The sequence below is a fragment of the Lissotriton helveticus genome, chromosome 7 (assembly GCF_964261635.1).
Source record: "Lissotriton helveticus chromosome 7, aLisHel1.1, whole genome shotgun sequence".
NCBI lineage: Eukaryota > Metazoa > Chordata > Amphibia > Caudata > Salamandridae > Lissotriton > Lissotriton helveticus.
The window spans coordinates 1013739490-1013753740 of record NC_136068.1 but is presented as its reverse complement, the minus strand read 5'-3'; the positions used below and the strand labels follow the sequence as shown (position 1 = coordinate 1013753740).

At 49.3% G+C, this 14251-nt stretch overlaps 1 protein-coding gene across 3 annotated transcripts in view; it reads right to left on the bottom strand.

Moving 5' to 3' along the window:
- The window catches only part of SGCD (sarcoglycan delta), a 1044256-nt gene that overhangs the window by 268866 nt on the left and 761139 nt on the right, over positions 1–14251 (bottom strand). For all 3 annotated transcript variants that reach the window (XM_078653701.1, XM_078653702.1, XM_078653703.1), the window contains one exon: positions 4215–4316. In XM_078653701.1, the coding sequence (XP_078509827.1) occupies positions 4215–4316 (102 nt within the window). The remainder of the gene's footprint in view (positions 1–4214; positions 4317–14251) is intronic.

The window sequence follows — 14251 nt, the reverse complement described above, 5'->3', positions numbered from 1 at the left end:
CCCATGGCTCGGCCTCACCCCTTCTAACACCGCTGTCTAAGGGTCAGCAAATGAAAAATAAAACAATGCAATAGCATTGTTTTATTTTACATTTGCTGGCTCTGAGCCAGGCAGTAGGGCGACACTCCTCCAGCACTACGAAGGAGCCGCCACTGCTCATTAAAAAATAATTTGCCTCAAGACAAGGTAACTGATGTGCCTTAGCACTAATCTGGCACCCCTGGGCTTACAAATGAGCTTAGCTGATTCCACCTTTCATCTTTTGGATGAAAATATTGTGCACCAGTGTGTTAGTTAGGTAGCAGAATGCCTTCTTGCCACTTTCACCCTCAACTCCTTCGTACCCCTTTGTTCCTTACCTGAACACCTTGTCACATTACTTCTGTACCTCCCAGCGGGACATACCTCTCTGCGCCACTGGCACTAAAATGCCTATGTCACTGCTTTTTATTTGTACCGTGCAAAATTAACTATGTGGCAACAGATCACTGTACATTGTAGAGGTTTTGGGAGACGATGCATGATCATGCACATATTGTCAGGTGGTACCCGGTCAGAAAATGTCTTGTCACCCCCTGCCCACATTGGAATTATTAAAATTAGGGGAAAAAAAGATAGTTACCCCTATTTTTGCCATTTTGTCACCTCCCTCAGTGATGACACCTGGAGCGGTTCGCACCCACCGACTCCCCTTCCTACACCACTGTGTTTTCCATCTTTTAGTTTCCCTATTATAATACATTTCACAAATGTAGTTACTCGGAAATTAAGAGATTTGTCCAGAAATGCACAAATTTCAGCCAAATGCTGAAGACAAAATTCAAACTCTCGTCCCATGGCTAGGAGCTTAGCCACAAGACCACTTCTCGACCCAGATGTACTAAGACTGGATTAGCAAAAAGTTGCAGATGGTGCACAGACTTTTTGTGAATTCAGTCTGATTTTACTAACCAGCCTATGTACTAATAGGTCAGTTCACAAAATGCCAAATTAGAGTGGGTCACAAAACAACTTGCTTAATGAATATTAATTAGGCACATTGTAAAATTGACTCTTTCCGATTGGCCCCAAAGACAGGGATGATGGCCTGTAAGGGACAGAAGAGCACCATGCCGGTCGTTGTATGTCTAAACTGAACACCGTTTTTTTTTAGGTAGCTTAAAAAGGAAATTGGGCTGCTTTCAAAAGAAAATATTTTTCAGTTTTGAAAAACTTCCTTGAGAGTTGGCAGTGGTCCACTGAAGCTGCCACCATGATTCTAAAATGGAAGAGGTCGTAAGGGGACTTCCTCCACGTAGCAAATCAGTTATCAATTCCTTTAAGGAGTCAGTAACGTTCCAATGGTTTGAGACCAAAATCAAGGTCACAAACCACTGAAACTACAGTATCCAAATCAATATGGAAGGAATGACCAAAACACACCTCTTCCAAACATCAGTTTAGAAACATTTCTAAATCCATTTAGCATTCGGAACAACTTTTTCGATTCGCTAAATGGATTTAGTAAATTTTTAAAAAAAGTGTTTTAGCAGTAACAAATGTATTACTCTTTTTGAAAACACAAGTTATCATACAGCTAAGGAACATGTATTGTAGAGACCCATGAGTGAGATTCACATAGTGTGATGTGTGAAACCCATTATGAAGTAAACAAAGTAAAATCAGACATACTACACCAACGAATAGAAAGAATAGCTGATTTGTAAAGTAATAACAGTTATTAACTTACCGTATTACAATCTGTGACATATGTAGAGGGAACTAAAAACAACTCATGAACATGTCAGTCAATAAGATGCAAAAAGGCAAACATTATGCTTTGTTTCTCTGAACTACGGAAGTAGAATTTTCATTAGGATGCTGTATGTCAAGCAGATTTCAATGAGCCCCACCAAAGATTTTATCAGCCGGGATCATCAGTGATGTTGAAGCATTATATAGAAAATGTTGCTAACCTCCCCTAATCAGAGTACTTCAACAGATGCAGAGAAATTTCAAGTGAGAACATCTATAATTTGTGGGGTTATCTACACAATAAAGGTAGGTTTCCAAATGCTTGCACAAAAAGAAATAGTATCAAAGCCTACCATGTGCAGGTAGAATTGATTTTGAACATCTAGTAGAACAATTTCTAAAGCTGCAGCAACATAAATTGAACCAATTGCTAAATGTAAAAATTAGTGATGTTTTGAGAGTGAAGCCTGCCCCACTGCTGCCTCTACTACTGCAACGTTTGAGTGCATGAAAGAAGCCTGCAAAGTGCTACCTGCCTATGTGCGTCACTGAAGCCTGGTGAAAACATTTCTTCACACAAAGCTGTACACTGCTCAGCATGCTTGTCCACCGTGCAAACAAAATGAGATTATATAATTCCATTCTGCCAGACCTCGCCTGACTTTCACTTAAAGCCATAAACAACTTCAACCAGCACGTGAAAATAGGTCTGACCTCAGCAAGCCTGCAATGTTTTTCATTGACGTTTTTGGAAAATATTCCTGTTCAAAAAAGTTTATTGAAAGAAAATATTCAATAGGCATTACAAGCTTAAACGTAATTCAAAAAATGGTGCCATCTAAGGTGGCATACATGTGTTTGGAAGGATAATTAAAAAGTAAAGCCAGAGCCACCACAACATTGTAAAAAGCAAGAAATGAAAGAGCAATATCAATTGATATTAGCCCACAAGCTATGGCACTGAAATGTAATGTAAAAAAAATGTAAATTGATACTTGTATAGCGCACTACTCACCCGCAAGGGTCTCAAGGCGCTTGTACGAATACCGCTGTGGAACCCATCCTGGCTTTGCCTGTGAGGTGTCCACTCCTGGGCACCCCCAAGGTGGAGGCCAGGCATCCTTAGCGTTGTGGGGGCCGTTGTGGAGATTAAGCAAGCTATTGCCCAGAGTTGCAGAGTGGGACTTCATGATTGGAATAGGCACCGAGGCGAGAATGATCAGGTCCGTGGAATTTTGAGCCCAAGACCCGCCAAGGCGGGGAATTGAACCCCGGTCCCGGGCTAGACCTCTGCATCAGGGTCTGCCGCTCTAACCATTGAGCCACACTTTCTAACTCTAACTCTAACTCTAACCAGTGGACCACTTTCTAGGTATATGTGCATATGCAAAATACTGTCACACATAGTGAAGCCAGCCAATGGTTGAAGTGTTATAACCCATTATGTATACTGTGATGGGCAGAAGCAAAAAGTGACTGGCGCTTGAGCAGAAAGAAGATGGGCGACGAGAGCTCATTCAAAGCCCTGTACATTTAGTACATGTAAGGATAGAGGTGCATGGCAAGAGATCTAGGAATATTTCAACACTAGGATATTTGTGCATGATCTTTGTCGGAAGAGAGATATGTCATGAGAACTCTATGCATGTCTTAGGGTCAGAGATACTGATGAATGCTGAAGGTCACAATCGAAATTCAATGGGAGAGATTGGTGGATATTTCAAAACAGAGAGTGTGCTGCAAGATCCAAAGCTGAATTGAGGAACACCGAGAGAACTCGATAATATAAAATAATATTTGGAATGCATTATAAGGGTCATTAGATACATTGAAAATTGTTTAAGACTTCAACATACATTTGTGTAAAATGATAGGACTAGGATGTATTTTAAGATTACATTTCACAGCCTAAGGCTATGTGTTCCTTATGCTCTGCACCAGATGTACATGGTCCATTTCTAGCTATGGTGCCATGCAAAGAAAACACGTTTGGAACATATTCCCATGCACTCATCTACAGGCCCAGTAGACTCTTAGGCTGAATTAATTAAATCTGAAAGAATTAACCAGCTACCCGAAGGGGAAACAAGAGGGACGGGATCCAGTGTCCCTAGGGAGTGGATTCCAGATCACTGAGTCTGATATAGAACATCTCTTCAACCTTGGATTAGAAAAGAAACCATAGAATAGCACTGTGCTTCTGTCTAGTTAACCTTAAATCTCTGGTTAGACAATCATCAGCTATATGGGTCAGCCGCTGACAGAAATCTGCATGCAAGGCAGGCCACTCGGAACGAAAGTCCAGAGTGTCCTTGAATCCAGGGAAGTCAAGACTGTGCTATGGAAAAGTAGTTCTGCTTTCTAAGAAAGGTGGAGGGACTTCCGAGCTTGCTGCAGTTCATACAAATTGACCAAGATTCCAACATTGTCTTTGGCTTGAATTGCATTTGTGCCCGTCTCCCTACCAGTTATAAACTTACAGGTCTGGACCGTATTTCTTTGGCGTAAAGAGGTTTCAAGAATTCTGAGTCTCCTTCCAGCCTCAGTCCCTTCTCCGTGATTCTCAGGTTCCCCATTCCATCCTGGAAAACAAACATCAAAAGACATGCAGTTACTAATCATCTCCCAAAACCCAAGGCTGTTGTAGCAGAAGAGGACAACAAACTCAGCCAATCTTGAATGCCAGGGGGAAATCATGAGCCAGAACGTCATCCATTGCTCAGAGACAGACAAGGACGGAGCTGCAGGTATCAGGTACAATAGGGGGATCTGCAAATGACACATCTCCCACACAGGCACATGAAAGCACACAGACCAGCACAAACTGAAGTAAAAAACAGGAGGCCTATTGAAGACGTAATAATGCTGGCAAAAATAGCATACACAACATCCCCATCTAACTCTCCCTAGACTGGGAAGACTCTTGTTACATAAGAGCCTTCCAATCACAACGCAGGGAAATAACAACAGACCAGACCATCATCCAGTTCACTATCTAAAGAGACCATTCAGCACCAGCCACTCAGGGGGCCCAGCACATTAAAGAAGAGTACCCATCCACCCCACCCAATGGACGTCTCAATACACGAGGACCTCATCAAGCTACTAAACACAAGGAATCATGGAAGCATCCTCCAATGTAACCAGGGAACAGGAATCCGAGGATAAAGAAGTGACACACAATAGGACAGCCATCTTAACACAGGAAAAGAACAAGATATATGGAGGCCATCAAACCAACTGAACCTGGATAACCCACATTGCACAGAATAACCATCCAAGTGTCCCTACTCTGGGGAACCACATCTCACCGGTGTTGCATCCCACGTCGATACCCGAGGGCGAACACAAGAAAAGCAATGCCTAATAGCCACTGAGGGCTTCAGGAAACAGGAACATCAGTAAACAACATAGTACATGAGCACCTTCCAACTTTATTTTCTTTGGAGAGCTACAGTACACAAGAGGACCAACAACTATTTACAAACTGGAATACCAAAACAAATAGTCAAATTGCACTACGGATTAATGAGCTGGGAAATACATGCTTGCAGCCGCACGTTAGCGGTCAGCGAGATGGTACTGTGCTGTAAGGCTGTGATGTTCTTTCTAGGAAGGTCAAAGCCTCACAAAATGGATATTTCCAGGAAGAATAAAGCGGCTTGACAAGGACCGGGGAAGCGAGTCCTGAAGAAAAAAATCAATGCTTCTCATGAACTTCAAAGGCCTTTTAGCAGGCGCGGATAATGACTGGCACCAGAGACGAGAGGAGTCAACAGGTAGGAACCACAGCAGTGTACAGGGAGGTGTCTGGTGCACGATACAGATGAAGCATAATGTACATGAAGAAGGAGCAGGGCATGACAGGGAGGAAGTAGAAGGCACAACAGGGAAGAAGTAGAAAATATGACAGGGAGGAAGTAGAAGGTATGACAGGGAGGAAGTAGAAGGTATGACAGGGAGGAAGTAGAAGGTATGACAGGGAGGAAGTAGAAATTATGACAGAGAGGAAGTAGCAGGTACGACAGGGAAGAAGTAGAAATATGACAGGGAGGAAGTAGAAGGTATGACAGGGAGGAAGTAGCAGGTACGACAGGGAAGAAGTAGAAATATGACAGGGAGGAAGTGGAAGGTATGACAGGGAGGAAGTAGAAGGTACGACAGGAAGGAAGTAGAAGGTACGACAGGAAGGAAGTAGAAGGTATGACAGGGAGGAAGTAGCAGGTACGACAGGAAGGAAGTAGAAGGTATGACAGGGAGGAAGTAGCAGGTATAACAGGGAGGAAGTAGCAGGTACGACAGGGAGGAAGTAGCAAGTATGACAGGGAGAAAGTGGAAGGTACAACAGGAAGGAAGCATAGTATGGGACAGGGAAGAAGCCAGAGGTGGGACACAGAGGAAGTGCAGTTTACTATACAAGTTAAGTGTATTGTGCAACAGGAGGTTAGCCGGGTTTGATATGAAGCAAGCACGGTGTAGGAGAGGGAGAGCACAGGGTATGACTGTGCGTAAGCAAATTGCATGACAGGAACGAAGCACGATGAGAGACAATGAGACAGCATCATTTACGAAAAAAAGGAATCACCGTGTACAACAGGAAAGGAGCTCAGTGCACACAAGTGAGAAAGTAAAGTGTGGGAGTAAGGATTGGGTACAGAAGGGAAGACGCACATTACACCTGGGAGGAAACACAGCTACAAGGGACATGAGCGGTTTAAGAAAGGGAGGAAGCACAGAGGATAATAAGAGGGAAGCAGAGTGGGTGTCAGAGAGGAACCACAGTGTATGATAGGAAAGAAGCAGAACATAAGTTCAGGAGGAACCATAGTACCAGAGGAAAGAAGCACGGTGTACATCTGTGATGACGCAGAGTGTAAGTCACAGAGGAGGCACAGTGTACGCCAAAGAGAATAGGGCCTTGGGAGGGGCGGCTGACCAGCGGGAGGCCTGGCCCTCCCAGGGGATTTTGGCCTGGTGGGGGGTAGGGGCAGCCAGCACCTCAGTTGGGCGGGTTGGGCTTTGTGGGCTCCTTTTGGGCTGGTCTTGGGCCATCTTTGGGCTAGTGGCATATTTAGCCGGACATTTTGGGAAACTACCCACCATTTTGGTGGTAGTGACCCAGCAGCCGGCTGTAGGTGTCCTGGGTGGTTTCTCTGTTTAGCTTTTGTGGCCTGTGACTTTTGGCTTGGTGTTTAGGCCTGTGGTAGTGGGCTGTGGTGGTGTACTGGGGCTTCCCTATCGCGGTTGGAGGTCTGCCTTCCTGGGAACCTTTCGTTCTGCGTAGGTCTCTTGGCTGTGACTGGTCGTGATCTTTGGCACTTTTTCCTGGTTACCTGTATTGTGGGCGGTGCTCTCCTTGCGTGATGTCGGAGATTGCGGTGACTCAGGCGATGGCGGCGTATGAGGATCTGAAGGTGCTGGAGGGCCTACCCCTTTTAGAAGAGGCGGGCCGCATGGACCTGCTGTGGCCCGGTGTTAAGGTAAGGACACCGCGGCGAGCGGCGAGCGACGCCGCGGCGGCTGTCCTGGCGGTGGAGCCGCCGCGTGTTCGGTGGCGTTTGGGGATGGGGGGGAGGGGAGCGGGGCCGAGGAGAAGGGGAGAGTGCACGGCACGGCCCCATGGGTGCTGAGGCAGCGTACAGGGGGCGGAGGAGGGGCACTGCACCAAGGCCACAGCTTTCGTTTGTTGATGGGGCTGGGGGGCTCATAAAGCGGTACCAGCACCACAGCTTTCGTTTGTCGATGGGGCTGGGGGGGGTTCATAAAGCGGTACCAGCGCGGGAGGGGAGTGGGGTGCTCGGGGGCGGGGCCCTATGGGGGTGTACAAGCGCGAGGGAACGAGCAGGTGGGGGGTGTCCCCCCTTCTCCTTGATAGCTCGGACACAGAGGGGGAGGATGGCGAAGGGGAGGGTGCAGCGGGGGTGGGGGTGCCCCTAAGGGGGTTGGGAGTGTGGCCGGGACGACCAGACCGATGTCCCCTGGGAGGGGGATGGATGTCGGCGATTGCAGTTCCGGGCGCGGAGGGTCCGGGGGTGAGGAATTGGCGGGGGCAGACATGGATTGGCGGACCTTGGGGTGTGGGCCGGCTCACACAGAGGGGTCGGGGCGCACGGAGGGTGGGGGGATTGGGGGGACGGGGGCTTGAGAGGGGGGGAACGGGTGGGGCACGGAGGATCAGAGGGGTGGGGGGTCGGTGCGGCGGGAATTGGACGCATTGGTTTGGAGTGAGGGGGAGGAGGAGGGGGCAATTGGGGAGACAGGGGTGTGGTTGGCGGAGTCCTGGTAGGGAGCGGGGGAGGTGACAGGATACCCCAGCGCGTCGAGTGGGGGGCATTCAATGTGTGGGGGGCAGGGGGGTGTGGGGGGAAGCCGGGGTTCTCAAGGGGCAAGGAGTCGTGTTCACCCTGGCATGCTGGACTCCACCTAGTTCTCCCCACAGGAACGGATGGCGAGTTGCTCGGGAGAGCAGCATGCGGCTCCAACCCGCCGAGAGAATGGGCCGGCTCTGCTTTATGCGGGCGGTCGCAATAAAGTCCTAGGAGAGGCGGGCGGTGGGTCCCCGCCAGCCCCACCCCGAAGGGTCGAAACGGCCGCCGGGGACAGGGGCAGAGGTCCATCAGTGCTGATCAGGACCCTGAGATGGAACCGGAGGAGAGGAGAAGGGAGAGTGTGGACTTGGGTGAATTGTTGCGTAACTGCAGGGAGAAGGCAGGGCTTAGTCGGCTGGAGCCCATGGAGGGCAGCCGTTGGTGTGATATGGATCTGGAGGGATTTCAGATGGATTATGATGAGGCGGTACAAAAGGGGGTGGTGATGGACGGAGCATCTGAACCACTCAAACACTCACACCCAGTCAACAGATCTGGGTTTAATCCATCACCGTTCTTTAGCCCACTCTGCCACTCCAGTTCAGACATGGCCATATGCAAATCAGTCTGACCCTGTGCCTCATGGGAACAGTCCAGCCCGAACTGCCAAGCCATGCCTTCCCTGGACCGGATTCAAGCTTCCTAGGACCGGTTTCTGGCATTCCAGTCGTCTTCAGCCAGGCTTGCTTGAATCCAGTGGCAAAGTGAGCAAGGGACTCACGTCTGAGCATACCCTGCCAACTTATGGCGAACAAAGCGGTAGTGGTGATGGACGGCTGATGGACGTGGTGATGGACGGCTATTCAGTACTTGATTATTTCCTCTATAGGCGTGGTGCCAAAGGAGCCGGGGCAATTTTGCCTGATTCAGCATTTGTCGTGGACGGAAGGGAGGTCGGTAAATGATTACATATCGACGGAGCTGACCTCAGTGTCCTACTCGTCCGTGGATGTGGCACGGCGGATGGTGGCGTCGGTGAGTGAGGGAGCCCTCATGGCGAAATGCGACATTAAGTCGGCCTAGAGGCTGCTGCCGGTGCATCCGGAAGATCACCAGTTGTTGGGGATCCAGTTTGACGGGGACATATTTGTGGATAAGGTGCTGCCCATGGGCTGTTCGATCTTGTGCGCTTTGTTTTAATGCTTCAGTACCTTTTTGTAGTGGGCTTTTTCCTGGAAGACTGGTAAGGAGACTGTGACGCACTACCTGGATGACTTCTTCTTGGTGGGACGGCCTGGTTTGGCTGACTGCCAGCAGCAGCTGGACGGTTTTACAGAACTCATGGGTCACCTGGGTGTGCCCTTGGCGCCAGAGAGGACGCAGGGTCCCAGTACAGTGCTGTCGTTTCTGGGCATACAGCTCGACGCCGTGGCCATGGAAGCACGCCTGCCGGAGGACGAGAAGGTGCTTATGGTGGCATTGGTGGATGGCATGTTGAGGAAACGGAAGGTGACGGTGAGGAAGGTCCAGGTTCTGTTGGGTCATCTGAATTTCGCGTGTCACGTCGTTCGGGCAGGCCGTATATTTTGCAGGCAGTTGGGTCTGGCGCTGTCCGGACTCACGTTGCCACATCATCACCTCCGCTTGTCAGCAGGGACAAAAGATGACCTGCGCATGTGGCGGGCTTTTCTCGAGTGTTTCAATGGTGTGCCCATGGTGCCCCCGGAGGACTGGGAATGGGATGTCACCATTTCATCTGATGCGGCGGGGTTGAAGGTTTTGGTTTGTATTGGCAGGGGCGGTGGTGTGTGGAGGAATGGCCGCCACATTGGCAAGGCGGGGGACGGAGCATTGCTTTCTTGGACCTCTTTCCGCTAGTGGTGGCAGTGACGGTGTGGGAGCAGGAGTTGGCGCAGATGCGGGTGATTTTCAAGGTGGACGGTAGTACAGGTCGTTAACAGACAGGGACCCGCAGGTGCTCAAGTTGATGAGGGTGTTTATTATGAGGTGTTTGGAGCATGATATTTTGTTTCAAGCTCGGCATGTTCCCGGGGTGGACAATGACATTGTGGATGCTTTGTCTCGTTCACAGTGGCAGAGGTTCCATGGGCTAGCCACAGAGGCGGACGACCAGAAGACGCCGGTGTCGATGGGGCTGTGGCACGTGGGAGAAACCGGGTCGTACAGCTGGTAAGAGCGTTGGTGGCAGTTTGTACCTGAAGAGCGTACGAACAGGCATGGCGGGAATTTCCGGACGGAGGGGCGGTGCGGCAGGACGATCGCTGGCAGCGGTGCGAGCAGATGCTGCGAATGATGGACAAAGGGATGTCGAAGGTGACGATTGCTGGTAAATTAGCGGCTATCGCCTTAATGGGGAAGTTGTGGTGGGGATATGCACCGTCTGTGGGGGAACTGGGTGCACGTTTGTTGGAAGGTTGGGTGCGCGAGAAGGGTACCAGAGTGTGTCGCCGCTGGCCCATCACTGTGTGTCTACTCGGCACTATGATTCGGCTTTTGCCGTCCATCTGCCACAATCGGGAGGAGACTATGCTGTTTTCCACGCTCATGCCGTGGATGTATTTTGGGGCGTTCCGAGTCTCAGAGCTGGTGGGGTTCAGGGGGGGCCTGGGATCCTGGGGGGGGGATGTGGAACTGAGGACCCGGGAAGTAGCGGTGAGATTGCGACGTTCTAAGACCGACCAACGGGGGGTGGGGATGTGGTTCATGCTGGGCGCGATGTGCCCAGCGGTTTGGGGTAGGTTGTTGGCATCTGCGCGGCAAGTGCGGTCAGGTGAAGTTTTCTGTTGAGGTGACCATAGCAGGGTGACGGGGTCTCAGTTGTTAGGGGTCCTGCGGCACGCCCTACTCGCCAGGGGTGAGGACCCGAGGGTTTTTGGGACACGCTCATTCCGCATTGGGGCGGCGATGGATGCAGCACGACAGGGTTGGGGGCGGAAGGAACTCGTGCGCTTAGGGCGTTGGAAGTTGGTCTGCTATTAGACGTATATTAGGCTGCGGGGAGTGGGGTTAGACGACCGCGCTTGATGGTGTTTTTCCTGTGGCTCGCATATGTGTCTTTACAGGTGCAGTGGCGGGCCGGAGGAGGCTGTCCTGTCCATCCTCATTGTAGGTCATTCCTTAGTGAAACGGGAGGAACGTGCATAGTGGGAAAAGGAATGGAGTATAAATCTCGGCTTGGACCCAGAGTTGTTTGTTTGTCAATGGCAGGGGAAAGGAGGTATACGGTGGCATGAGCTGTTGCCAGCGTTGAGTAAGGTGGTCAGGAGGGGAGTATGCTTTCTCCGTCTCAGTCAGGCTTCTGCTGGCATAGGCAATTATGTATCGTTGGTCACTTTCGAAGTCATATTGAGCTAGAATGGCTCCCAGCCCCACGGGACTGGCGTCAACGGTGATTTCTGTCTTTTTCTTCGGATCAAAATAAGCCATGTTGTCGGCTGACTCCACAGCCGCTTTAATTTCATTGAATGCTTGTTCACATCCCGCCGACCACTGGAACGAGTGACCTTGTTTTGTGAGTTGTCTCAGGGGATAGCTGATGGTTGCATAGTCCTGGATATACCGGGCACAGTAACTGGCCCTCCCTAAAAAGGAGCGAACATCTCCTGCATCACGAGGGCTGGGAGTGTCATTCAAAGCAGCCACTTTGTCTGGATCTGTTCTCATTCCCGCCTGGGAGAAGATATGGCCAAAGAACTTCAACGTGGACTTATGGAACTCACACTTTGCATTATTTAACGTGAGGTTGGCTTCCATTAGTGCATGATAGACTTGTTCTAGGGCGGTGTTGTGGACCCATAAACCAGGATGTCATCACTGTAGTTTAGGGCATTGGGGATGTGATGAATCGTTTTTCTAATGGCTTCTTGAAAAATTTCACCAGCAGAAGACACTCCAAACTGAGTCTCTTGTACCTAAAGAGACCAATGTGAGTTGAGAAAGTTGTAATGTAATGTGACTGCTCGTGTAACTCCAGTTGGTGGTAACCTTTATTGAGATCCAGTTTGGAGAATATCTTTGCTCTGTTGAGTGATCCAATCATGTCACTAATATGTGGCCCGGGGTGTCTTTCTCTTTCAATGGCGGTGTTGGGCGCCCTCATATCAACACACAGACGGACTTTGTCAGGTTCACCTTTCTTCGGCACGACTACTACAGGAGAGACCCAGGGCGTAGGTCCATCTGTTCTTTCAATGATGTCAGCTTTGAGCAGATCCTGTAATTCCTGTTCGACTGCTTGTTGAAGATGAAAGGGGATCCGTCGATGGTGTTGAGCTACTGTTATTTGTTTGTTAATGTGTAATCGAATCTGACAATGAGCTATCTTTCCCAGGCCAGCAAATAACTTTGGAAATTTCTGAACCACATCAAGTTCGTGATCAACCTTGTACGAAATGTCCACTAGTCGCAGATGCTCAGCAGTCGCAAAACTCAGAAGGCAGTCAGCCTCTGGTCCTTTAATGACATGGATGTAGGCAGGATTTGTGCGATCTTGATACGTGAGGTGCGTTGAGAATTTTCCCAAGCAAGGGAGTTGCTTTTGGGACATCCAGGTGTACACTCTCACATGAGCAGGGCTTAATTGCGGTGGTGACTTCATCCTCTGATATTCCGCCACTGGTATATAGTTGAGAGAGGCTCCGCTGTCCATCACAAATTTGGTCCAGTGTGTGCCGATTTGGATGCTGAGCCGAGGATATTTCTTCAGTCAGTCGGGGTCAGCGACCATATATACATATACATCACTGTCCTGCGAGATGGGAGACAGTGACCTCGACTCTTGAGAGGACGCGTGTCGGGATCGGTAACTTCGGCAAGACTGACAGCTGGAGCGGGACGATCCCGTTGACGAGTCTCTGTGATCACGTACTGCTTTGGCATGGTGACGTGTGCTCGATGGTCGAGATGACCTTTCTTGATCTCTCTGTTTGTCTTTCCTGTATGTTCCACATACGTTCTCGAAGTGGTTCTCCCCTCCACACTTCCTGCATTTTTGACCTAGAGCGGGGCACCCGTCCGTGTGGGGAAAGTCATAGCCACCATGATAACATGTGAGATGACGCCCACGCCGTCTGTTATTTCAACTAGAGCTGCGACGTCGTCGGTTCACAGGTTGCTGTTGCATTTTGGACCGGGATGACCTCAGCTTCGCCGGAGAATTTCTGTGTGTATTGCGAGATTGAAGCCTGAAGGCTTGTTCACGCTTTTCACTTCTCCCTGCTTCCATCTTTTTGGCATGTTCTTCAGCCTGATCATGCACCCGTGTCATCTCCTCAATTTCGTCCAGCGAGTAACTTTTCTTTAACAGCTTCCGCCGCAGTGATTCGGACTGACAGCATTCGATAACTCTCAGACGAAGGGCATCTTCAGTCGAGAAAGAGTCAAACTCACAATAGCGTGCCAGCCGTCTAAGGCGTGTGATGAAAACGCACATGGGCTCTTCTTTTTCTTGAGCCGCCAGGTTAAACTTGTATCTCTCATAATCAATGTTCTTTTTGTGCAGAAATTTCTGGTTCATTGCTTCACACACATCAGCGTAAGATGCCACATCGGCTGCAGGTAATTCCTTTATGATTTGGACGACGTCTTTTCCTATTAAATTACGTAGTGCTATCAGCTGTTGACCAGCTTCCGTCACGTGCGAACCCTTCATGAAGTCTTCAAAGTCATCAAGCCACTCTTTCCATGGAAGACCCATACCTCCTCCTGTTCCGAGGACCAAAGGTTCCGGTGGACGCAGAAAGGACACTCCAAGCACCCCCATATGTCCGGCATTGGCTTGCGCCAGACCCACTTGAGGAGGTGGTGTAGTAGACATGGTGATGAGGCAGTTTTCTATCAAGTCTGACCACCAACTGAGACGACAGCCCTCTCTGTTGATCTGGACGAAGCACACTCCAAATCACCACTGGAAGTAACTGACTTGAACTTGCTAGGGCTTGATTTAACTAGTATACAAGAAAACGCACTCCAACTGCATTTGGAAACTTTTCAGTTGACTTTGCCAATGCTTGATGTATTTCGGGCTTTACCAGTTAACTTTACCAATGCTTGATGATTTTCAGACTTTTCAGTTTAATTTACCAATGCTTGATGTATTTCACGCTTTCCCAGTTGAATTTACCAATGCTTGATGATTTTCAGACTTTTTCAGTTAAAATTACCAATGCTTGATGTCTTTTAGGCTTTTT